This window comes from Eulemur rufifrons, chromosome 1, assembly GCF_041146395.1.
Source record: "Eulemur rufifrons isolate Redbay chromosome 1, OSU_ERuf_1, whole genome shotgun sequence".
Classification (NCBI taxonomy): domain Eukaryota; kingdom Metazoa; phylum Chordata; class Mammalia; order Primates; family Lemuridae; genus Eulemur; species Eulemur rufifrons.
The window spans coordinates 85,318,231-85,346,029 of record NC_090983.1 but is presented as its reverse complement, the minus strand read 5'-3'; the positions used below and the strand labels follow the sequence as shown (position 1 = coordinate 85,346,029).

Here is a 27,799-nt window from a genome sequence, read left to right as displayed (position 1 = left end):
TGACTGAAGCGTTGGTGCTGAGGCAACAGTAATAACATCCCTGAGAACACCTCCCTTTGACTATTTCAGACTATCCAGATCTCCTTTCGTAGAACTCCTATAGCTGTGGTGATCATACACCTGTTACTTTCATGGTAGACTCAAGTTCCCAATATTCTATCCACTGCTGACACAAGCCAGCATTTCTTAAACTTGTCTTCTGCCTTCTATTATCATTTCTGTCATACTGGGTACCACTTTTACTATTATTTAATACTTTTCTTTAAATCACATTTTAAAAGCAATAATATCCATGAAAACATGGATTTTATTTGCTGGTTACATTACATAGCTATTAAAATAAAAAATGCGTAGAATGAAGAGTAAAAATTAAAAAAAAAAATTAAAAAATGTGCATCTGTGTAACACCTAGGAATCATTGTGTTCTGCCAGTGGTAAGGGTACCATACTTGGAAAAACACTGCAAAACCACTGAAATGTCATATAAATTTTAATATATTGGCATCAAAGCTATACTGCCAAGATAATCTCTCATACTGCAAGAGCACAAAAATTCTTTCAGGAGTGTAGATTTTGATTTTTAGCTTGGAAAAAATTTATTGAAAGTAATTAGCTAGGCATTCAGTTAGAAGATAGGCACTTAATTATAAATTATCCAATTGTTCTTCAATTGTTTCCACATTTTATGGCTTTGTTATTAGATACTTTCAGAGAGAGATGGCAAATAGGCTTATTTTTAATCAATTAGTGGAGGCAACATAGAGTGCTGTGAGGCTACTCTAAGCTCATCAGGAATAGTATGTATGTAGTATGTTGTGATTGACTGGGGGCATTTGTCATGGATGCATGTACCTGCCTTGATTTAAGGGGCTAACAGTCTGTCTAAGAGAAAAGAAGGGTGGAGGAAGGCATGGATGAAGACAAAGATGACCAATTGCAAAGCAAAAGAAATACATAATAAGAAGAAAACATAACCATAACAGCAGATATTGTCCATTCATTAATCCATAGGGTCAAAGTGGGGTTCATTACTGAGCAATGTAGTACAGATGCTCAAATAGCTAGCTTCTTTACCTCCTCACCCCAAAATATAACTGAACATAAAGAAAGGAATATGCTATGGAAGTACACAGTATGGGCTATTTTGATAGTGTGGTCTCAGAGGTAGCACAGAGGGTAATGTAGTATACTGGTAAAGGAAGAGAACTTTGGGATAGCCGTCGGGTCTCTTAAGGGTTAGGCTGCCTGTGAATCCTACGTTGCCTTACTCCCTTGGCCATGTCAACCCAAGTGGCAAAAAAGAACTAACATGATACACCTTCAAAAATGGCTCAGTCTATCGAGCCATGGTGGTTCACGCGTATAATCTCAGCACTTTGGGAGGCGGCTGAGGCGGGAGGATTGCTTGAGGCTGGGGGTATGAGACCAGTCTGGGTAACATAGTGAGACACAGTCTCTACAAAAAAAATTTAAAAATTAGTTGGGCGTGGCGGCACATGCCTGTAGTCCCATCTACTCAGGAGGCTGAGGCAGGAGGATCACTGAGCCTGGGAGTTGGAAGTTGCAGTGAGCTGTGATCACTCCACTGAACTCCAGCCTGGGCAACAGAGTAAGACCTTGCTAAAAAAAAAAAAAAAAAAAAAAAAAAGCTCAATCTGTATGCTGGCAACTCAAGGGAGAACACACCTATACTAAGACAATCTCACACTAATAGTCTTATCTCCCCCCAAAATGGTGAGTTCTTTGAAGGTAATCAATATATACTATTTTGTAAATTAAACAGCTTTAGTACAGGGGGTTTAGAAAAAGAAACAGACTGTAGTTTTGAACCAACTAAAGTAATACGTTCATATTTGGGAAAGGTACTTCTTTTTTTTTTTAAAAAATTTTTTTATCTTACTTTTTGGGAAAAGTACTTAAAGAATGATTTCCGGAGGAAGACTAAACATCTATTACTTTGACAACTTTCCCCTGTACCTAAGAGTGAGGAGGAATAAAGAGAATAATTCTGATCTAAACGGAATGGAATTCTCCTAACAGGTTCCCAGGAAACCCTCCTAAAAACCTGCTGCTCTCTAAGAATGAAGCTAATTTGCTACAGCAATCCAGAATATGAGCTAGGTGAAGGCTGTGTATAAAAAGGGTGCCAAAGACATTTTAATTCAGACTTTTCCAGGAATGAAAATTATTTTAACATTTTTGGGGACTGGGAAATGGAGTATTTTTAATTAGGTCACCTGCCTGGAAAGTTCATACAGAAAACAATGCATTATATGAGAGAAAAGTTAGGTTACACTAGAGCCAATATGAGGCTATACATTGGAATGTTCATATTATAGAAGGAGAACAGCAATTTTGCCTTTTCAACTTCTTCAACTCTTGACTTTGCTCAGAGTCTATAATAAAAGAGCTGGTTTGGGGTTAAATTAGATAGTAGTTTAGACATAAACTAAAGAACTTAAAGATTTAAAGTTGCTAATGTACACAATACTTATCAAAAGGTAAAGTCAAAGTAAGATTTAAAAAATGTGAACACTTACTTGGGCTAGACAAATAATATGAAAGAAACAAATGAATGATGCTTCCTGGGTGGTGCAGGGCATCTAGTCCCATCTAGCATCCTAGCTCACGAGCCAGATTCTCCTCCAACTTTTTAAGAGAGGCCATTCATATTTTAATGTGAAAACTCCCATTTTTCAATGGTGGCAATGAATTTAAATTTAAAAACAAACAAACCCCAAACCAAAAACTCTTCAGGCCATATTCTAGAGGCACAAATTGATAATAACTTGTGTGAACAAATAGCATGGACGAATATAGAATGATGTCTAACTGCTGTGGCCAATATGTATGAAAAATTGAGGTTTCTAGGCAGTATCAAGAGGACTTTTGATTACTGCTCACTTTTCCTATACAAATTAAAATGGAAAGGTAAAGGCAGATAAAAAGCAAATAATCAGGAGTAACAAATGAGTATAGGATAAGGGCAGACACACGATTGCAGAAGAGCTGGAAGGAACTCTTAAGGTGACAAAGAATTTGTGCTTTAGGTAGAATATTTAAGTAAAGGAGGAAGATGTGGTCAAAATATTAAGAAAGAAAGATGACATTGGTTTTACTACAATGTCATAATAATGAAACCACTGAACTCTCTTTCACTTGCAACCAAACCAGAAAGGGAAACAGGATACCCATGAGATTACTGCATAAACCACCAGGGCAAACTGCTTCTATATTATTAATTCTGTGTTCAGATCAAATTCAAAGAATTGAGGAATTAATTACTCATCTCTACCTGGTTGTTCTAAAATGTGCATATAAATTTTTTCACAATTTTGTAGTGATGTTAATAGTTATGTTTCTACCGGATGACTAACTTGTCCAAAACAGGTATCACCTGGAAGCCAGCTCATTTACTGGCTTCAAGTTTATTTGTCATTTAACACGAAGTGAGTCCATATCCTGACAGTATCAACTGTTTCTGTTGCATGTAGTTCTTTTTAGGGGAAGAGTCAGAAAGGTAAATTGTTTCTTGTATGATCATACTTACATACAGGCAAATGCCAATTAGCTTTATAAGCCTGAGACAGGTATAGTATCCCCGCCCATCTTGACTTCAGCATAATCACATCACTTAATAAATCAACAAGGCATACCCTAAGATCAATGACTCTGTTGTCTAATCTTGTATCCTGATTAACTGTAGCTCTTCCTTCCTAAGAAAAAGGATGAAAAAACAAATGTTACAAATTTTTTGAAGAATGCAAAAAACACCTTTAGAAGCCATGTTTACCTTTTAGTGAATGATTCTGTTAATATTATGCCCCCAATCAGGGATCCAAAATAATGGTAAAAACTAGAAGCAGGGCGAGAAAAAGAAAGAGATGGAAAGAAGAGAAAGAATTAACAGATGTTACTGCTTTCTTTCCCTCCTCCACCTACAAAAGCCATGCCTTATTACTGGGATGTCAGAAGAATTAACCATCTATATCTTCATTGATTCCTGGATTTAACCTGCTAGCCCCAGGTTGAACGAATAGATAAAAGCTGACACACAGTAGTGGTTCTCAAAATGTGGTCTGGGGAGCAGTGAGGATCCCTGAGACTTTTGGGGAGTCCATGAAGTCAAACCTATTTTTTCATAATAATATTTTTCAATACTTTTTCTCCCTTATTCTTCATGAATATACTGAGGAGTTCTCTAAAGGCTATGTATGTACTATCACAATAGGATGAATGCAGAGTCAATACGAGAATCCATTAATAGTTATCATCTAGTAAGCCAGACATTACAAAGATTTGTAGATACATAATACAATGTCAGTGTTGACACTAAATTGTTTTTTGTTTTGGAAAATGGTGATTTTTCATAAAATATGTTACTTATTGTTATTTTTATTATTTATATAAGAATATTATATATGTAAACATGTAATATATTTATAAATTGAATTCATAAATATTTAAAAATTTATCTGCTTTAACTTCTAATTCTATAAATATTCATAGATATATCAACAAAACCAAAAGCTTAAAAATAATTATTTTTAAGAATGTAAACGGGATCTTGAGACTAAAGTTTGAGAACTGCTGATGTAATAGTAAATTTAAACAAAAATAGAGCTCAAATCAATTCACAGGCATCCTTAGGAGAAAAGTAGGGCATTAGGTTTTCAATGTTTTGCAAACTAAATACATAGAGGAAGCATAATATTTCATAAGTACAATTTTTACCTCTTCTCCTTCCGCCTCAGGCCGAATGGCATCATCCAGCTGCAGGGGCAGGCGAGGTTCGGCCAAACTGATCACATAAATCTGAAAGTGAGAGATTGCCAAAAATAGCTGAAAGCACACAAAACCTTTTATCTTTTGCTTAAAAAAATAATCTACAGTTGACTTAAAAATGAAGCAGCATTTGCATACATCTTTAACTGAAACTATTTGCTGAAATCAAACAAGATGATATACGTTTCTCACCTAAAAAATGAGGATAATATTTTTTGCCTATTTCTATGGGTTGCTGGAACAAATGAGATAACACATATACAAATATTCTATAAACTTTAAGGTGGCTACCAATGTAATAAGCAAGGACTAGAGTGGAGGTCACTGGGTTGAAGGCCTAGCTTTGTCATATAAAGCTGTTTTTAGGCAAATCAATCTCAGTTTCAATTAAAATGAGGTCTGCTGTAAGAATCAAATAAAGTAATGAATGTGAAAATACTTTACTCTTGTGAAGGGGCCATTAGCATATGACTTGTTATTTTTGTTAACAGCATTTGGCCAGTACAATGACCAGGACCAGTCCAGCTCTGCTACACTTTTCTCATTCTTTCTTTTCCCAAAGACCCCTTCATTGCCCTTTCTCATGAAACATGTTACGTTTCATTTCCTGCTGCTCTTCTGGTTGGGAGCTGCCCTAGGGGATGTTCCTTTACGTTGTTGTATTCACTCACGCTCATTTCACGTTTTAGTGGTAAAAAACAATTAGGTCATGAAGACTGAGCTAGAGTTTTTTGGCTTAAAAAACACATTACTGTATTAGTTATCCCTAACTACGCCTCGAAAACCTGCCAAAGCACTAAAGGGAAATAGACTTGATTTATTCAGGAAAAGGAATTATATTCTTAAAGGTGGCAGATCATATTTAATATACATTTCAAGAAAAAGTGTAGAAGGATAGTCCAGTTTTCCTCATAATAAAACAGAAATATTTGTCACCACTCCCTATATCCAAGTGGCAGGGTTCCCTGTTGATGAGTTAACAGAAACTTGATCTCTAATCCAAATTGAAGAACTGAAGAGCTTACCCCTCCTACTTTTATAACTAGTGGAATTTCATTTTCTCCTTCATTAGGTTGTGACTCTCAACACTAAATTGTCAAGAACTTCACAACTACCAGAACTTCACATAGTGCTTGGCATAAAGGATATATAATCAGTAAGTGCTGGTTGAATAAATAAATAAATGATAAGAGAAAGTCATTACTTATGAAAGATTCTATTTAGAATACAATACTTTATGCTTTGTGAAGTACTTTATAATTATTTTTATTAAGGCAAAATTTGTCTATAAGCTCCTTAGGCTTAAAATTTATTATTAACATTTATTAAGGTTATACTGTATACTAGGTAATAAGATATCACAGTACATTTGCTTGCTGTAGTCACTGAAATTTTTTTTATTAAAGTAAAAGATATGGGGGGGATTGCCTTTCTTGGTTAGCCTAAATGGATTTATTCATTTATCTCTATTCTTATGCTTTGGTTAGTCTGTCTTTACTAGGTTGTAGATTTCCTGGTGGGGTTGCTTGAAAATGAGACTTACAGAAAGAAAAGAAGTAATTTGTCAAGTTAGGTCAGTAAAAAATATTTTTTTTTTTTTTTTTTTTTTTTTGAGACAGAGTCTTGCTCTGCCACCCCAGGTAGAGTGCAGTGGCATGATTGTAGCTCACTGCAACCTCAAACTACTAGGCTCCAGTGATCCTCCTGCCTCAGCCTCCCGAGTAGCTGGGACTATAGGTGTGCTCTATGATGCCCTGCTAATTTTTCTATTTTTAGTAGAGATGGAGTCTCGCCTCTTGTTCAGGCTGGTCTCGAACTCCTGAGTTCAAGCAATCCGCCCGCCTTGGCCTTCCAGAGTGCTGGGATTATAGGTATGAGCCATGGCGCCCAATCAAAAAAAATATGTAAGATTTTTCTAAGTCTTGAAGGGTTCTAAGACAATCAATTCCAGTTAAATACAAACTTACTCCCAAATTAGTGAGTACATATGGGTCTATTTCTGTGAACCTGTCTTCCTGTCAGTCTGCTTGACTTTGTTACATACATGTTCATGCAAGTGTACACACACAGGGGTGAGGGTGGAAAGAAGCCAGCTTGTCTTGAAGACTCCTCCTTAAGAGAAATGTAGCCATGCATATCATAGACAAAATCTAGACCTGAATCTGAGAACGGCAGGTTCAAATGTACAGGGTTATTTCTTTTTATTTATTCATTTATTTTTAGAGACAGGGTCTCGCTCTGTCACCCAGGCTGGAGTGCAATGGTGTGAAATAGCTCACTGTAACCTCAAACTCCTGGGCTCAAGTGATCCTCCCGCTTTAGCCTCCCAAATAGCTAGGACTACAGGTGCACGCCACCATGACTGGTTAATTATTTTTAGAGACGGGTTCTTGCTATGTTACCCAGGCTGGTCTTAAACTCCTGGCCTCAAGTGATCCTCCTGCCTCCGCCTCCCAAAGTGCTGGGATTACAGATGTCCACAGCCTCCAGCTAGGGTTATTTTAGTAGTACTAAATATGTGTGAATTCACTCATGGTATTTTAAGTCACTGATAATGAGCACTTTCAATTTTTATGTCTGAGGAAAAAAAAGATGAGGGGTAAGTCTCATAAAAAAATAAGTTACTACTGGAATATAAGACCAATATGGTATTGTCTCTTTTGATTTCTCTATGCCGTAAAAATATCAAATATAATGATTATAATGAGATATAAGATTAAGAATTAGTATAATTAATCATCCTCTGAAAGTACATATTCAGAAGAAAATTCAAAGAAATACAGGTTCACTATTATTAGTGAATAAAACTTTTCAGATGTGTTTTATACTTCCCCCTATGTGACTATGGTAGACTGCAAAAATGGCTGCAATACTTCCTCCTGCTCCTGTATGTATGTTCCTGTGCAATGATGTTGCCTCTCCTCCCATGAAGAGCTGGAATCTATTTCTCCACCTCTTAAATCTGTTTTGCCATTTGATTTTGACCAATGGGATATTTAGCAAACAAGACACAAGCAGAAGCCTGAAAAGTGTTTATACACTAGGGCTTCCCTCTCTTGCCTCTGGTACCATATAAACATGTCTGGGCTAGCCTGCTGGATGAGGGGAGGCCACAGGAAGAGATGCCCCACATGTATCAGTGAGCCTAGCCAATGCCACATGGAGTGAATGAGCCATCCCAGCTGGGTGCATCACAGAATTGTAAGTAAATGTTTGTTGTTTTAAGTTACTAAGTATTGGGGAGATTTGTTACATCAATATAACAAAAGCTAACTGATTAAATAATCAACTTATAAATCTCAATATTTTACGTCAACTCTAATTATTGAGAACATATAGACTTGATATGAAAGTTGTAAAAACTACTCAAATCTATCTCTGTATGTACTTTATATTTTGAAAAGAGTTACCTTCTGAACATGTAACTCAACATCTTGCTGTGTACAGCTTCCAATTTTCTGATTAACTGTTCTCACTACACCTTCTACATCCACGATGCTCTCTTTGTTGATGCTGTCAAGAGAAAATTCCCAACTTTAATCATTTCATCATCACAACTTATTTGGTGTTTCAGCAGTAAAACTGAATATGCTAAACTCTTCTTTATAATACAGTAAGCCACTTGAGATAAAGCCAGTCTAGTTAACCTACTTAGAATAAGCTACTATGTAGCATACGTTATGAGAGTCCTTGAAAAGAGAATGTTTTTGATGCCATAATTTAGTTACCTCTTATAAAATACTCTGGACATAAAAAGTAATAGGACCAGTACTGAATTGGGAAAAATAGTAAAAAGTTTTTAAATTATTTATTAAAGAACATTTCCCTCCCTATATTTGAGATTCACTAAGATCAGCATTTCCTATAATGAGAAATATTGGCTTCAATAAATGCAATTACTACTATGCAATGGAATTAAATAATAGAAGAAGGTCAATTGAAAAGGTTTCAAGGTAATAAGAGGACATTAGGGTGCTGATCTGCAATTAAATCCTCAATGTCTTTAGTTTCTCAGTATACTGTATCATTGGATTTATGACAAAAAGTCTATTGGATTGTATATTCCCACATAAAAGAATGCTGCTCTATATGAAGCTTAATACATGATGAGTATACAATAAATGCACCTTCTGGGCAGTTTATTTTGTAACAAACTTGCATTTTGAACACCAGACACTCAAATTCTGAAATATATATTAATAATTTATGAAGTAGTTTATTAAACACATTGATTATTTTTTGGTCACTAGTACATACCAAGGCAGAAACGGTATAATGCAAAATAGTGATTTCCATACAAAATGTACCAGTTTTACTTTTGTGTAAATTCTTGGTGAAGAGGGTAAGATTTAACTGTCATGGAAAAATTCTACTCATTCTGATAAGGAATTGGGTTCCTAGTAGATGTGATGCTATTAGACATTCCAGAAACCAGACAGTGCTTATTTTACACAAGAGAACACCACAATCCATATCTTTCTTTCTTTCTTTTTTTTTTTTAAGAGAAAGAGTCTCATTCTTCGCCCAGGCTGGAGTGTAGTAGTGTGATCGTAGCTCACTGCAGCCTTGAACTCCTGGGCTTAAGGGATCCTTTCACCTCAGTTTCCCAAGTAGCTAGGACTATAGATGTGCATTACCACGCCCAGCTAAGTTGTTTTTTTTTTTTTTTTTTTTATAGTGATGGGGTCTCACTATATTGCCCTGGCTGGTCTTGAATTTCTGGCCTCAAGTGATCCTCCTACCTCGGCCTCCCAAAGTGGTGGGATTACAGGTATGAGCCACGGGCCTAACTCACAATTCATTTCAATGAACATTTTTGTTCAGAGTTGGAAAAGGATCAAAATGAGAATAGTAGGTGGAGATTGGGGAAGAAAAACTGTCACTTCATTTTGCTACCCTGACTAGAATTCTATATATCTTATTGCCAACTACCTTTAAAAAAAATCAACAGTATACATACCTCTTACACTCTCATAAGTCTCCTGCACTAGAGCTATCAGCTAATATCTAGGTAAAATGTTGTACACTAAAGAAATTCAGAATTTATTATAGCAAAGAAGTTTTGGTGAACTAAGATAAGGTTCCTCTGAGATCTGAAAGGACCAACAGGCTTCAGTTTACTATTATAACGGCTTTCTAATACTGGGCAATTGAGTGCCAGTGAATCTATCTTTGATGTGACTGCAACCCACCAACTGTCTTTCTCTATTTGCATAAGTAAATGTGATACCTAGGTATATGATTTAGGCCTGGGGAGAATTCTATTGCTTATCTTACATGTCTCCTTGGGGAAGGTTTTGTCCTCCTTATTGATCACTGTACTGCTTCATCAAGTAACATGACCTGCCCCAACTAGAGCTCCACTCTGCTACCTTTCCTCTATGTCCCAGAACCCCCCCTGGTTCTCTTACCTCACTCCCTTTGACTCCCTAGTAGAAGGCATTCCATTATCAGATAGCCTTTGTCAGGCTAACTCAAGTTAAATAGGTCTACTCTTAAAGATTGAGCATCATGCTAGTATCCTTCCAGAAAGAAGCTAGAATGTGGTCAATGACACTCTGCTCAGGGCTGGCTATAGGTAGAATTCAAGAAAACAAAATTTTCTCTTCTTTATTCTTCAAAAGTACCAGATAACTCCTTTTATCTAGGACTTGAAACTTGGACCTAAGTCTATTTTTAGTACCTTATTTAATTCTGCAGCATTAAGTGCTAAAATATTCGATCAGCTAGACTAGAAAACAACCATCATTTCAAACATTATCTCTAGTCCTAAACAACTTACTTACAAAATAACTTCTGAAAACACAACCCATTTCTTAAGCTAGGGCCAAAGTTAAATTTCTGAAATTACAAATTGGTCTAGTGAATCAATCAGAAAGGCGGCAGGATTAATCAGACATAGAGAATGCCAACAATTTTTTTTGCCCTTCCAATCTCAGTATTTCCCTTTATTATATTTAGCCATTAAAATAATGGCCCATATAGATGTTAATAAAATCATTTCATGGTTTTTCAAACCCTGCACAATTTAGCTGTATACATCTACATCCATATCTGTATCTATTCCTATCTATTTGTAGACATGAGTGAATGCAGAAGAAAAAACATTAAAACAAAAAAAGGTCAGATTTTGGAAAAGGATCAGACTAAAACTTGCTAGCTAGAACTAGAGTAAAATCTCTATGAGGGTTGTGTGTTCATGCATGTGTATAAAATTAGACTCAAAACAAGAGGGATAGGAATACTTCAATAGAAGGATAAAATTCCATTTTGATTGTAGAAACAGTCTAATATGATTTTAACTGACATTGTATATGTGGATGGCACAATACTTAATAGTGTATATGCTACCGTTTGGTATCATAAAGAGCCACTATTAAGGATTCAGTTTTACATTTTGAAATTAATATGCCATTATGTCCATATTTTGAACAAGTGTTGTATCTATTAGTAACAGGCAACTAAAAGCCTTGGGATTTTTACAGAGGATGTGCCAGGAAAACAAAAATCTACGGTGGAAAGCAGAACTCCTGGGAATTATTTCACTGCAGGAGAAATAGACGAAGTAAATTAAACACATCTTTTCAAGAGCTAAGTATTACTACCATTACCTCCTAAAACACACTATCACCACATTGTATTTTATACCTCTTTCATTTTCTAACCACCTCTCTGACCCTCCATGTAATTAATCATTCTACAAATAAGATAAATTCGTACAGCTTTGATATTAAAATGCTCTAGCTAATAGGCACAACAGACTTCATGTCATTCATTAGAAACTGTCAAACATCAACTTAGTAGTTTAGTGCTGAGTAAAACTGTCTTTATGAAATACAACTGTAGAAAGTACCATTCTTTATGCAAAGTATTTTATAAAAATATTTTGAGTTGGCTATGATGTTTTTTTAAACAAATGATTAAACAATTATAAAACATGCAACTTGGGAAAAAAGCAAGCTAACTATTTTTTCTGAAGGAAAAGAATTCTATCTTCCCAACACTAGTGACAGACACTTGTCTCACCAATACCTTTAAAGATAGTTTCATTACCTATAGTTCTATCAATCTTGATTATCAGTTTTCATATCTATATCACATAGAAGCTAAAAAAAAGTCTGATAAAACTATTAGAAGTGGGATTAAGTAACAGTTGACGGCTAAAGATTGTATGTGTGATTATGTGTGTGTGCATATATATATGTATATATATATATACACATACATATATACACACGCACACACATACACACACAAACCCAAACAGGAGAGTAGCAAAGAGCCACATATGTTCATTATAATGGCCTTCTGTCATTAAAAAAAAAAACTAAAAAGAATGCATAAAAATAGACTTCAAAGATTCTGTTAAAATGGTCAAAGCAGTTTCAGTAAGTGCAGGAGGTATGCTTCATAGTTTAAAGTAATCTGCTAATGAGTAATGCCTTATTCTTTAATGTTGCCAAAAAATTTTAAAGTTCTTAGCATATCTCTATGGTATACTAAATTACTGGTCTCATGTCTTCATTTCCCTGTAGTAGTAGTGTACATCCACCCCCTTGCCATGGCTTCAAGGTAGGCAGAAAGTTGCTCTGCCTTGTGACTTTGAGTTTGGCCATATGACCTCCCATTGAATGGCTACTGAATCCTTGTAGAAAATGAACTGACCATATAAGTGAGGGCTTATTTTTGGGCTCTCTATTCTACGCCATTGGTCTATATGACTGTCTTTATGCCAGTACCACACAATTTTGATTACTTTAGCTTATAGCAAGTTTTGAAATCAGGAACTGTGAGTCCTTCAACTTTATTCTTCTTTTCCAAGATTGTTTTGGCTATTTGGGGTCCTTTGAGATTCCATGTGAATTTTAGGATAGGTTTTTCTGTTTCCATAAAAAATGCCATTGGGATTTTGATAGGGACTGCATTGAATCTGTAGATTCATTTGGGCAGTACTGTCATGCTACTGAATTTTGAGGTGGCTTATTTTTTTTTTTTTTTTTTTTTTTGAGACAGAGTCTCACTCTATTGCCCAGGCTAGAGTGAGTGCCGTGGCGTCAGCCTAGCTCACAGCAACTTCAAACTCCTGAGCTCAAGCGATCCTCCTGTCTCAGCCTCCCGAGTAGCTGGGACTACAGGCATGCGCCACCATGCCCGGCTAATTTTTTCTATATATATTTTTAGCTGTCCATATAATTTCTTTCTATTTTTAGTAGAGGTGGGGTCTCGCTCTTGCTCAGGCTGGTCTCGAACTCCTGAGCTCAAACGATCCGCCCACCTCGGCCTCCCAGAGTGCTAGGATTACAGGCGTGAGCCACCGCGCCCAGCCGAGGTGGCTTATTATACATTTTTTTTCCAACAGCTGACTAGTACAATCTTAAACTTAAAAAAAATTATAAAATTTAAAAAAATCTTTGGGATCAAAGCAATCATCTGTACATAAGGGCTTTAACAAAGTAAAAGTTTATTTGTATTTCATTACATACACACTGAGAACCTACAACATGTATCATGTAATGAAAAGAGATCTTGAGCCACTGCACCCAGCCTAAAAAACATATACTCTAAAATTTGACTGTGAAATATTAAGGTTGATTTTTAATCAAACAGAATTTAACCATTTAAATGATTACTCTCCTCAAAGTGACTGTTCAAGGGAAGGAGGTAGGGGTTACAAACACACATTTCAAAACCACCAGGGCTCAAAACAATTTTAAAACTACTCATCGGAAATTATCTCCTCGTTTGTCAAACAAATCAGGTTTTTGGTGAGCAATCTCATTTATCCCTATTGTTTACTATTCTTCAGAAATGCTGAACATCATGATAGAACTCTGGATAAGGAAGAAGAAGAAATAATGAAAAAAAAAAAAAAATTGAAACAGAATGGTGTTCCAGAAGCCAATAAAGAAACATGTTTCAAAAAGGAGAGAATACTTAACATATCAAAGGACTGACTAGCTATCTCCAAACATTTTTGATAATTTGATTTATACCATTAGTAAAAAAAAAATGGGGGGTACATAGCCCAATATATGTATACTTTATTTATTTATAAATTATATACATGTATTAGTAAACTTACGTATTACCTTTAGACAATTATAAACTTGGGTGAGGTTCATAGTTAGCAGTAGTGAATGAATACAAATCAATACTTAATATAGTCTTCCTGATAACTTCTAATTCGGGGGGTACTGACAACTTGTCAGATCTGATTAGACTATAATATTTTTTAAAGCCTCATAATGCAGCTGATACAAAGATTTTACTCTAACATTTTCTTATTTGTGCTTACATTTTTAGTTTTATTTTCAATCTATGGTTTCTTTATAGAAATACTTTTGAGCCACTTGTCCATTTTCTGAAGGTCAGTTTATTATAATAATATAATTTTTTAAAACCAGTTAACTATTAATAGGAATGGTAAACTGAAATTGGTTACAATACACCAACTGTGAACCAGAGTGAGGGTAGCACTGCTAGCTAGCTCCTTTTTGTTACTGGAATCCTGCAATCTTCCTTCAGAAACCCCACATGCTGTAGAGGTGACATGACCTTCTGAGATGCAGTCCAAGTGATAGGCCCACTGTTTATTGATAAGTTAACTATTAGAAAACTCAAATTCTTTTTCTCATTCTTTTAGATAAAGGAAGGAAGGAAGTTTAATTAATTTCTTTCCCCCAATGGGTATTCTTGGGCAAATCACATTTTGGAGACCACTAGGGTATATATAGAACAAGAATCATAAACACTGAGAAAAAGTTATTGCTAGAATAGATGATTTCGAGGTCACTGTTGAAGGTATCATTTCTGTGTAGGAAACTGGTGAAAAAAAATATTTAACAACATATAATTCTAGTCAAAGAAGTCACCATCTTTCATATAAATAGAGGAGAAATAAATCTGGGAAAAAAGTAGTTCATCTATCTCTTGCTGCTGGATTTCAGTATGAGACGCTGATTTTGGCAAGTCCTCTTGGAATACAAAGAAGCCAGACTGCCCTTCATCAGTGAGTGATGGGAAATGACAGGGTTTGTTCTCATGTTTTTAAGCTATTTTTGAAAAAAATGTTTAAAATGCATTGTTTTAAAAACTTATTTTGATTATAAAAGGTATGTATTTATTTATTATCCAGAATTCAAATGTTAAATAAATACATAAATTTAAGTCTCCATCATATATTCATTCTCCTCTTCTACAATCACTGTTTTCTGTTTGGTCTATACTCCTCCATATTTTTTCTCGATTGCAGAAAATATGAACTGTTTCATAAACTTTGTGTTATCCTTCTACGGTATTTTTTTTTTTTTTTTTTGAGACAGAGTCTTGCTGTTACCTGGGCTAGAGTGCCATGGCGTCAGCCTAGCTCACAGCAACCTCAAACTCCTGGGCTCAAGCGATCCTCCTGCCTCAGCCTCCCGAGTAGCTGGGACTACAGGCATGCGCCACCATGCCCGGCTAATTTTTCTATATATATTTTTAGCTGTCCATATAATTTCTTTTTATTTTTAGTAGAGACGGGGTCTTGCTCTTGCTCAGGCTGGTCTTGAACTCCTGAGCTCAAACAATCCGCCTGCCTTGGCCTCTCAGACTGCTAAGATTACAAGCGTGAGCCACTGCACCAGGCCTGTATGTCTTTTTTTTAATGTTGACGAAGTTGACACATTTTTATTTTTATAGCTCAAATGAAAGTGATCTCAATATATAAATCCGTGAAGTACAAATATTACTACTATCACTTAGCAATTTCCTTTTATGTTCCAATTCTTGTGTGAAGCGTTTTTTATATATACTATCACACTTAAACTTCGCAAAGGCCTACAAGGTAGGTATTATCACCATTTTACAGATGAGAAAAATGAGACTCTAAAAGGTTAATTAGTCTATCATCACACAGCTAATAAGATGATCATTTACTGGTTATTATACCAGATCTGTTACAGACTCACAAATTAGCACTAAATTTAAATATCTCAAAATGTATCATCAGCTTACTTTGAGATAATACACTCTCATTCTTAGAAGCTCATGAGCTCCCAGATTCCTTTATAGTTTATATGACAGAAACCGAAAATAATAGGTCCTTTAGTAATAGCTTCCCAAATGCCCAAGAATTGTGCTACCTTCCCCCATAACACTGATGTCTCTTGATATCCTGCTGTTGCTGTCAGCCTCAGTATAAATTCAGCAGTCTTTGTATAAGACAATATGAAGGTATTATTTAAAGTTATATTTAACCTAGAAAGATCAATCCCATAAACTATCTGGGAATTTTTGACACCAGATTTTAGACCTATTTTTTAAGCACATCTTTATCTTTGTCCCAAGTTTTTGATACAAATGTTACACTTGACAGGGCTGAATAGAGAAATTGTTTCTCCTCCAATAGATAAATACCCTGTTCCTACAAAGAGGTACAAACCATGTAGGTACAATTGTTCAAGGAGTTGCCATATACAACAGTATAATGTCTTAGCCTATGTTTGCCCACTTATCCACATGGATGCTCAAAGGGTACCCACATGCTCACCTTTCTTTGGGATATCTTCCTGTAGAGAATATGCACTCCTACCATAGCACTCACAACATGCCTCTGCATACAGTTGCTTATCTATCTTCTTCCTCTCCCCAAATTAAGTTTCTTATATGATACATGTACTATTTATAAATCTCTCTATACTCAAGCCCAGCAGAGTGCCTGGACCAGAGCAGGTGCTAAATAAAAATTTTCTAAGTCAATGAGACGTCTTATGAGTATTATTTTGGTATTTTCTAGATCTAATAGTTATTGTAGCAAACTGAAATTTTAACCAACTAGTAAAATACCTATTTTCATATGAAAGATCTAGAAAGGAAAGAAAATAAACAAACTTGCATGTAGCTAGGTGACTCATTAGAGAATGAGAAACATACTTGTGACTCACCAGCTACCAATAAATCATTTAACCACAATGACTAATACGGAGAAAAACAAAAGAAAATACATATGTACACAAATAATGCACTGAATATGCCTTATTTTTAGAATAAAAAATCTCTATGTTTGGGGAAGGGGGAAGTGTTATATAGGCACAAATAGCAATATATAAATTTTAACTCTAAAAACTGGTGTTCACATTAATTGTAGCCCTTTATAGTAGTCACTATAACTTTAGCTTTAAACTTTAAAGCCTTGTGTTTACATTCATTGTTGCCCTCTATAGTAGTCAACACAAAAAGGCCTCTAGGACTGCTTAAAAAAAATTTAACTTTACAAGACTCAACCATAACTAACACAAACTACTGCTCTATTCCTTTAAAACGGCATGAAATAAAAAATAATTAGGAAAAAAAAGAAAAAAGGGGTAACTTTTTACCTCAACGTCCGTATCAGCTACTAAATACTAGATAATTAATGTTAGCATAAGATAGGGATCCAGAAACACAGGCCTGGAAAAGTATTGCATCTTCCTGCTTCTGGACAAATTTCATTTAAAGACCTTGAGGTTTGAACAATTTCAGACATATAATTAAGAACCTGTTCTTAAAATCTTTAGGGAATTAGATGTGCCAACCTTCCTGTGTAACTCATTCAGTTGCTTCATTTTTATATGCATTCAGCCATGATAAAATTGATCTTTTCAACAAATTGATTAAAATAATGTATCTAAGAGTCCTGTGGCACTTAAATCCAATTAGTGAATCAACTTTTTGGATTAGTATATTGATGGATTGGATGATTGGATATTCCTAGGACAGATAATGTGAGGCAAAACAGTTGATTCCACATTAGACCCCAATGTTTCTTTTAAGGAAAATACTCAAAAGCTAGAAACTGCTAGCAGTATCATCTAGTTAGAAAGGCAAAAGATAAGTACCTCAAATTTAATATCTAAAGTAAATGCTAAGATCGTTATCTACTTAAGATATTAAAAGTGACCTCATATTTTGCCTTTTAAATGATTAGGAAACCCCAGCTGGAACTATCTGATTTGATATTTTTAATAGTGGAGTCCTTGCTTTTTCCCACCTGGTATATGGCCAGAGGGAATAGAGTTAAATGTAGGGCCTCATGTTATTAACATATAAATACCATTATTGCTCCCACTTTGTTGTGTATGAGTTCACATGTTTTAATGTCCAGTCTCCTTGGGTAGTAACATTCAAAATGGAAACATCTTGAGAATAAACGAACAGTCCTTAGGCACTCCTGTAGCACTAAAGATAATTGTAAGCATTTAATATATAAAATTGATTAAATTAGAAATGGCCTTTTTCTCGTGGACATATTTCTATCCATACTATCTTTCAAACCAGATTCTGGCAGAATGGTTAGTTGGCCCACTGAGCTGGTAGCTTCCCAAAGAGAATGTGTTACTAAATATTCTTCTGAATTACCTCATGTTTCATTGGTCCTCAAGTTTCCAAAGTAAGCTGAAACCATCTTTAAGTAAGAGTTTTTGTTTTATTGAAGCATAGAATCCGCTAGGATTGGTTTAGATCTTGTTGGTTATATGCTGTTTTTAATTATAACAGAAGACTGATAAACTAAGAGATAAAAGGAACGAGATCCTGAAGAGTCCAGTGGAACAACAAAAATACAGGCAGCCTATAACCCTCTGTTTTCATTATAGAATAGAATATATACCAGTGGGCCCAACTGAGGAAGAGAAATCAATCCGTTATATTACAAATACACAATATACTCTAACCTTGTGTTAGGGTCATCAGGACAGGGTTGTAGGGTGTTTGCAGGGCAAGAGAAACTAAGAGATGAGGAGCAGCAGACAAAGGTGCAGTGAGTAGTCCTAGGAATGCACACATGGGGTTGCATGAGGTCAGAAGGAGGCTGAAAAGACTGGGAGAAAATGTGGAGACTGACAAAAAGATTAGAAGTCTTGAAGAAGTCCAACAGAAGATTAGAAGGCATGGGAGAGGCCGACTGGTGAAAATTACAGTCAGAGAAAATGGCCACTGGAGTTTAAAATGGTAAAGTTCTGAGGAGAAAAATCCAAGCTGTGGCCACAGGAGTGAGCTGTTAAAATGGAGTCATGGTGAAGAAAGTGGAGGAAAAGTAAGGAATTATAAGTAAAGCCAGGGTGTTCCACATGGACACTTGAAAACATTTGGAATGAGAGAAGACTCGGGATGGGAGGAGCAGAATACTATCAGCCAGAAAAATAAAAGGGTTTTGGGTAAAACAACCTATTTCAGTCTTTGGGCTTTTCATGAGCTTAAAAGGCTGGGACTTCTCTTCCATTTACTCAGCACAGATAAACTCAGGAGATACCGTCGCTTGCCTATCCAACAGATTGCCTTTCTTCTTCGCTAACAGAGCCCCATTTCTCTTCAGTATCCAGCCTTGATTTGGCTAAGTGCTCTACGGACAGTGAGACCATCCCAGCTCCAGAGAGAAGGTCATGTTTAGAGCCAGCCCCTTCTGGCAATTTATTCCAGATTAACAGTGTCATTTCCACTTAATTTCTCAAACTAGAAACTCTGAAGTCATCTTCCACTTCATTATTTTCCTCACCCCCACACATAAGCAGCAAGCAAACAGATAAGGCTCATGTTTTATCTGCTCACTGGGCAAACACCAGTATCTCTTTCAAGAGTACAGTCAGTTTGGCTATACCACTTGTTTTGAAAATGTGTGTTTGTTCCAACACAATTGATATTTCAGGGAACAGCGTGAGCAACATAATAAGAATTTTGCATTTGCCTACAGCAGATTTCATCAGTGGGAAACACTGTGTCAATGCAGGCAATAGTACTCAGGTGAACTCAGCCATGCAGGAATAGACAAAATGCACACACCTCAAACATCTATCTGGGACCCATGTTAGGAGCTGCATCCATCTAAAACTGGTGCTACAGCTTTCCCTCTGATTGCAGTGTTCGTTCCACCACTTCACCATAACTTACAAATTGCATCTCTTTTGACATCCACTTAACTTCCACAAGCAAACTGTATATCTTTTTCAAGGTAAAGTGCTACATTTATTATAGTATTTATGTATTTTTAACCATTCAACATGTGTAAAACTGTTCAACCTACCTTTAAAAAGTTAGGTCCCTGTCTTTTTACAAAATGTGCCATTGATGAAATGTTTTTTTAATTGACACATAATTGTACATATTTATGGGGTACGGTGTGATATTTTAATACATGTATACATTGCGTAAAATTCAAAGTAGGGTTTAGCATACTCATTACCTCAAACATTTATCATTTCTTTGTGGTAAAAACATTCAAAATCCTCTCCTAGTTATTTTGAAACATATAATATTGTTAACCATAGTCACCCTACTGTGCAAGAGAACTCCAGAACTTATTCCTCCTATCTATCTGTAATTTTGTACCCATTGACCAATCTTTCTTTTGCCCCTCTCCCCTCCCAGTAACTATTCTACTCTGCTTCTATGAGATCAACTTTTTTAGTTTCCGAGTGAGATCATGTAGTATTTGTCTTTCTGTGACTGGCTTATTTCACTTAGCACAACTGCCCTTCAGGTTTATCTGTATTGTCGTCACAAATGGCAGGATTTCATTCTTTTTTATGGCTGAATGGTATTCCACCGTATAGATATATCATATTTTCTTTATCCATTTATCCGTTGTTGGACACTTAGGTTGATGCTGGATCTTGGCTATTGTAAGTAGTGCTGCAACAAACATGGCAGTGCAGACATCTCATAGATTTCGTTTCCTTTGGATATATACCCTGTAGGGGGATTGCTGGATCATATGGTAGTTCTATTTTTAATTTTTTGAGGAACCTCCATACTGTTTTTACTGCACAATTTTGCATAGTACAGTGAGTTTTAGGAATGCATATGTCACGTAACAGAATTGATAGTCTATTAGTATCACTCTACAAAAAGCTAATCTAAAAGGATACCCATACCTGAATGTCCTGAAAGGATCTCTTTTCCTTTGCTAAAGACAGAGCAATTCTAGGACAGGATTTTAGTTTGTACAAATGTCTAACAAAGAGCCTGCAATTTGATGTGTTAATGAACAGTATCAGTTATCTATCCAGCCAAACTCTTTCATTTCCTTCCTGAAACCAGAATCTTAGTAAAGGATAAATTCGTATTCTAAATTCTGAGGCTGTGGCCTTATTTTCCACATTAGTTGCACACATCACATAGCTGCTTTGCTGACTGACTTTGTGCCTTGTTTCTCATAACAATGAGAGTGATAAGAATGTGTAGGATGTATTGTGTTAATGGCAGTGCTGATAGGGAAACAAAAAAAGCTTAAGCAAAAGTAGATGCAATTAATTGTTAGATCTGTCAAGTGATGTTTAGATTTCATGTTTATAAATAGCTAATTTTTTATCACTGAAATTATTCAGGAAAAAGTACTGTTACTACAAACATGAAATTCTCTAGGTTCCAAAGCTCTTCCCCTCTATTAGTTTTATAGTGTGCTTTTAACAACGAGGTGATTTCTAAGGAAGACAACTACTGCCTTACAGTAGAAGAGGCAAACTCATTAGTGTTACTAATGGTTAAAATTTTTTTAAACTTCTCCTTTGGAATTGTTTTTAACATGAATTTATGACTCAAACATAAAAATCTTTTTTGTTGTGATATAAATCAGTTCTACTTTTTAAATCAAACTTTTTTTTCCCCTCCAGTTTTGACTCTCAATAACTTGGGGGTAGTGTTTAAAAGTTGTATTCTAAGTACACCTATATCGTGGAGGGCTCTGAATTAACATCATTACACTGTCTCAGGCAGGATGACATAGAGGCTGGAGTGTGAGCCCTAATGCCCGAGAGCTCAGTCAAAACACTAAATATTTCACATCTCTATTTCCTCATCTGTAAAAAAGAATAGGCCGGGGAGGGGGGGGGGGGGAAACAGCCAAAACAGTATCTATACCTCCTAGGTTCCTGCAAGGATCTAGGGGGAAAATATAAGTATGGCATGTCACAGCTCCATATTTATTATATAGTAACAGTCAGCTATTATTGCTATTGTTACAAGCAAACCTGCTATTTCCTCTGTATATAGGGGAAGATGCTGCTAACCACTGTACTATACCTTTCAGGCCTCGTACAAGGACTAGTAAGAAAGAGGAATCCAAAAAGCTAGAAAAATTATGCCAGACACCAGAAAACTTGGCAAGATAAAAGCAAGTGCAGTCATTATACTGGAAAAAAAAAAAAAATTTTTTTTTTTTTTGAGACAGAATATTGCTCTGTCATCCTAGCTAGAGAGCAGTAGTGTCACCATAGCTCACTGCAATCTCAAAACTTCTGGGCTCAAGCGATCATCCTGCCTCAGCCTCCCAAGTTGCTGGAACTACAGGTGGGTGCCACCATGCCCTGCTAATTTTTCTATTTTTTGTAGAGCCGGGTCTCGCTCTTGCCCAGGCTGGTCTAAAACTCCTGAGTTCAAGGGATCCTCTAGCCTCAGCCTTCTAGAGTGCTAGGATTACAGGCATGAGCCACCGTGCCCAGCCTATACTGAATTTTAATTATAGATTAAGTCTATTAAACATTAAAAATAATATTTCACATACAATAAAAGTCCTGGGTGGGGGTAGAGGGGAATTTTTTCCCACGATCTTTCATCTCAAAAACATATGGCACCTGCTACAGATGTTACTGAAGAGTATCCCATTATTATTCACATAACCTACTCAACATACCCAAGATAATGATGGAAAGTGAGCTGCATAACCTTGACATGAATAGTGGTTTTTGGCTTTTGTTTCACATCACTTTAGGGACCACAGATTTAAGCCTCTTGAAGTAATTTATTATACCAGTCACAATAAAGGTCTAAAATACCTAAAAAAATCCATATATTAGTATATGCTATTTATTACTTGTTAACAGCAGAAATAAACTTGGAAGTTAGTAGAGGGCAGGTGATGATCAAAATTATAATTCTGGGTAATTATCAGCTCATATTTTTCTAAAGTATGTTAATTTATTTCTCCCTCCCCAAAACAAACAAACAAACAAAATCAATAATGGTGAAAGAGACACTATTTACTTTAATAGTTTTCCCATTTGTATATTTACATATTCTAATATCAACCAAAATTAATTATTAAAATTTTAACACTTATAGAAACTTAACTATTAAAGGTTTTCAGCAAAACCAGCAACAAATTTGTTAGCTTTCTAGTTGTCAGAAATAATTTGTTGACTCTTACTATACTTAATGAGAAATGTACTCACAGATCTATATAACTGCCCACATTCAAATTAATAATTTTTAAATCTTCACAAGAGTATAATAAAAGATCAGTTAGAAAAGAGACAAGCCACGACGTCGCTACACTCCAGTTCTTCAAATAATGTACCAACATAAAATGCTTCAACATTCGTCGTAAATCAAATGTACAATTCACTGAGGCAAAGAATTGCAAAACATTCAAACATAAGAAACCATATTTGCCAGTTAAACCAAAATAGCATCCAAAAAACAAAAATTAGGCAAGTACTTTAAAAAACAGTAAGCTACCTTTTGATGATAAAAATGTTTCCATTCTGAGGCAAGCACAAGCTTTGTTTATAGGTCAAGTACTTCTTTCAATTACTAATTGAAATCTAGTGAATTAGTACCACACTAGATCTGACTTTTAGATTTCCCAGGCAAGCAGAAATAATGATGCTTAAAGAAGAGTCTTAGCTCTAAAGAATAAAGTTAAGACAAGCAAACAAGTAAACAATTTATGAAGTCACATGGCTAGTGACAAAGAAAAGCAGAGACAGATAGTAGTAGTCAAAGACTATTGCTATAGGAGAAAAGAGATCTCAGCATAGAACTGGGCTCAACTCCTTATATAGTATGGGCAAGTATGAATTTGTAGCCAAGGAGTAGGGAGGGGGTCAGTGGATAGAAAATTACTAAGAAGAGATATTAGGGGTAAGAGGAGATTCTGGCTAAACAGACCTAACAGGATTCTTGCTGAAGGCAGGCCACTGTGATCAGACATCACTGGGATAGAGGGAGGAGGAGGGCAGAGGTTGAGGAATCTGATTAGATAGGGAGGATGATCACATATGGGGTGCGGAGGGGGGTCAGTCTGGTTAAAGTAACTTAGCAGAATTCTTGCTTAAATTGAACAATGTCGAGATGAACAAAAAGTCAAAAAGTAGAAGCTTAGTTGAGCAGAGAGTTCAAAGGAGTCTGAGTAGAGTTTGGTCAATGAGAGACCCGCTGTCCCTAGTTGGTGGGAAGCCAAGCCTCTGGGTTCTCTGGACCTCTATTACACTCAACAGTGCACTGGTGCTTTGCAAAAATTAAAGATTTAAATCATCCTAGCAGTTCTAGGATGACTTATTTTATGAGCTCATTTTTCTTCACTAAAACCCCAAGAATTTGGAGTCCAAAACAAGTGCGGTGAGAAGTTTGCATAACACTACTCACAGGATAGGGAACCTGAGGTCTTGGGGCCACATGTGGCCTTCTGGATCCTTGAGTGCAGCCTTTTGACTGAATCCAAGTTTTACAAAAGAAATCCTCTCAATAAAGGGATTTGTTCTGTGAAGTCTAGATTCGGTTGAGGGGCCACATGTGGCCTTGAGGTCACAGGTTCCCCACCCTTCTGAAACTACTATGGAGTGGAGTAAAAAATGTTAGTGACCCTCAGTAATCAGTTAAATTAGTTTTATCATGTTACTTAAATACTCACAAATATAAAACTAGCATAAATGCTTATAGCTCTGAACTTAAAAACAAAATAAATTTTTAAAGAAAATAAAAACAAAATTCAAATTAATATTATTTACAGTTTTACTAACAATTGCTAACATTTATTGTATAAAGCTTATTGCTTCACAGCAAGTTCTATATTTAATCTGTTTCTATATTTTGACTTGAATATTAGTAATGTGAAAAATGTCTGCTCAGTTATATAAAACATTAACTTTGAGGAAGGTTTAGAATATTTAGGCCTCATAATTAACCAAAATTCTACAGAAAGCAATTAAGGAAGGACAATTTAAATAAAGTATCGTGGATCACTTTATAAAACTATCTTGCCCATGTGAAAGTTCATAATGTAGCATTGTTAATTGAAATTTATATCAGGGCTGGGCACGTGGTGGCTCAAGCCTGTAATCCTAACACTCTGGGAGGCCGAGGAGGGAGGACTGCTTGAGCTCAGGAGTTCGAGACCAGCCTGAGCAAGAGCGAGACCCTGTCTCTACTAAAAATAGAAAAAATTAGCCGGGAGTAGTGGCACATGCCTGTAGTGCCAGCTACTCAGGAGGCTGAGGCAGCAGGATTGCTTGAGCCCAGGAGTTTGAAGTTGCTGTGAGCTAGGCTGACGCCATGGGCAACAGAGTGAGACTATCTCAAAAAAGAAAAAAGAAAAAGAAATTTATATCAAATGGGTTGTCAAATATCTAATCCGATAACTACTAGAACTGGAAATAGATACATTTTTCCTTGCATGGAAACTATTATACAATTAGTGATCTGCTGCCCCTGTAACAGACAAAAATAGGATTCAATGCATGTGCTTGAATGGTACAGGCTTATTTGAGTTTTGAGTACTTAATAACCAATTATCACCTGGTGACCCAACTTGTTCAGCATGTGTCTCTACTCAAAATACAGTGAAACCTTCATTCGTACAGAACATGGAAATCATTTGGTTTCAGTTGGCATGAACACAACTGTAAATGAGACAGTAAATGTTGATGAAGCACTAAATTCACATTGCAGTTTTCCATTGTGAATTGGTCTTTAAGATGATATGGAATAATAGCCTTATATAACTTTAAGATTACCATCAAAATGTGTATTAAAATTAAAAATATATATAAGGAGAAAATTTCCAGCAGCCTAAGAATATATAATATACGTGGATCCATAAGAAATGAACAGAGAAACGAATCAATGAGGATCATGAAGGGTATGGGCTTAAGCTAGGTGACAAAGAATGATGATTTAATAAAAAAGCCAATGCCTTTAAAATAAGAATTAAAGTAAGAGAAGTCATTGCAGGCATGGAGAATCTGCCCCATCTGAAGAGTATGTACTGAGAAGTAGTGGGAAATAACATTGTAGTGGGAAACCAGCAGGTAGAATTAATATTGGACATGGTTGGAAGTAGGAGACTAGCTTTGAAAAAGAAACTTCTAGTAGGTATGGACTTAAGGCGGGAGCAAAAAGAGCATTTCCCCCCTAATAAATATTAGTTTAACTAATGATTGGACTATTTTGTCCCAACTCAAATAACATGGCAAAAATTATAAATAACAACACTAAAAAGAGACAAAAAAATTCTGAAGCCAAATTTCTTAAAAAGCTCAGTTGGAGAGACAAACAGAAGACTTTACTCTCAAATGTTTAAAAAATTTTAGTGAATAATTACTTTCATTCTGGTGCCACATTGGCAAATTGAATAATCCCTCCATGCTTAAAAAACATAGAAATGTCCATATGAACTGAGGGTTTCTGCATTATGGTGTAACAATAATGAATACAGTTAGTGAATAACAACAATAATAACAATAGCAAATATATTTAGACCACAGCAGGTTACAAAAATTCTTCACTTCATGTTAATATCAAATAGGGGAATTTCTATTTTTTATTTATGATTCAACAATAACCATACACCTTAGATTCTTGTTTTATGTAAGTGTCAGTGCATCAACCAGTACTGTCAGAGCAAGTGACCTCAAAGAAATGTGTTGAAAGCTATCTTAAACTTTGTATTCACAATGGAATCAATGCACATCCATTGAAAATAAAATACTGTTCATGTTAAGCCTAGCCAGTAAGGATAATTTTCAGAAAAATGACTTTGAAGGATGAAGAAAACCCATAAACCTTTTTCCTAAATAAGAAAAGTTCTTTAGAATTTATATTACTTCACTGGATTTATATTACTTCACTGGATTTATTATTATTCATGAATAGAGCAGGTAACAATTTTCAATGCAAAATTTTTCTGTTTTTCATTTTCTTCTTTAAAAATTGGTACTTTGAATATAAATATCACACTGCTAGGTTTCTGTTAGAAAGGAAATGTGCCCTAGACTTCTAGAAGTATCAAGAATGATCAGTATTTCTCAACTGCCTTAGAAGTATAGTCTAAAACCAAATAAAAAAGACAAGCTGATTGACCCATCTGGAACATAAAATCATGTTCCTAAGAGAATTATCAATCCACCACAAAAATTAAAAACCCATTATTTTTCACCGGAGTCTTAGTCACAAGAATTTTCCTTTCTTACAAGGTAGCAAAAGCCATTAATACACCTACTCTTAATTACTCAGGTTTAATAAGTGCCAAAAGTTAAATAACTATAATCTACATACCACATGTTGATCCTATTGTATAAAATTGGCTCCATTCACTTGTATATAACCAAAGGCTTTATAATTTGCAACAGCTCAACCTTTTCCCACAGGTTGCTAATTACATAAAGTCCAATTTTTTTTAAGAGACTAAAGATAGCTACATGCTCTTTGCTATTAAAAAAAAATCAAGTCACAACTTAATTGTTAATCTTGAATTGCATCTAGGTCTTGATTGAGCTCCACTTTAGGAGTTATAGAATCTAGGCTAAATTATCTAAATTCTTTCCTTGTCTAAAAGAAAGATCACCCTTATGCTATTCCGTTCAGATGAAAGCCTTTCTTTATATGTTACTGGGGCATTAGTGAGTTAAGTTCTGCTTGGGAGACCATTTGCAAGTAGCTCTTCCAGCTATTAGGCTTTGGTTGACATCTGATATAGTCAATTCTGTTACTTAGTCAAGTCCCAGGCGTTTCTGAAAAGATCCAAAATAACTTATTCGTGGACTACTTTAATGTGTCTACTTCTAAAGACATCACATGGATTGACTGTCCACTTATAAGTAAAATGCCTCTCAGTGAATACTATAAATAAGTGGGATTTTTAAAAGACTTTTTTTTTTTTTTTTTTTTTTTTGAGACAGAGTCTCACTCTGTTGCCCGGGCTAGAGTGAGTGCCGTGGCGTCAGCCTAGCTCACAGCAACCTCAAACTCCTGGGCTCAAGTGATCCTCCTGCCTCAGCCTCCCGAG

General features: G+C 35.6%; 1 protein-coding gene across 2 annotated transcripts in view; it reads right to left on the bottom strand.

Moving 5' to 3' along the window:
- Positions 1-27,799, bottom strand: part of DARS1 (aspartyl-tRNA synthetase 1) — a 68,595-nt gene that overhangs the window by 22,461 nt on the left and 18,335 nt on the right. For both annotated transcript variants that reach the window (XM_069473158.1, XM_069473166.1), the window contains exons 5-7: positions 8,196-8,298; positions 4,735-4,815; positions 3,657-3,716 (exon numbers count right to left, since the gene is read on the bottom strand). In XM_069473158.1, the coding sequence (XP_069329259.1) occupies positions 3,657-3,716; positions 4,735-4,815; positions 8,196-8,298 (244 nt within the window). The remainder of the gene's footprint in view (positions 1-3,656; positions 3,717-4,734; positions 4,816-8,195; positions 8,299-27,799) is intronic.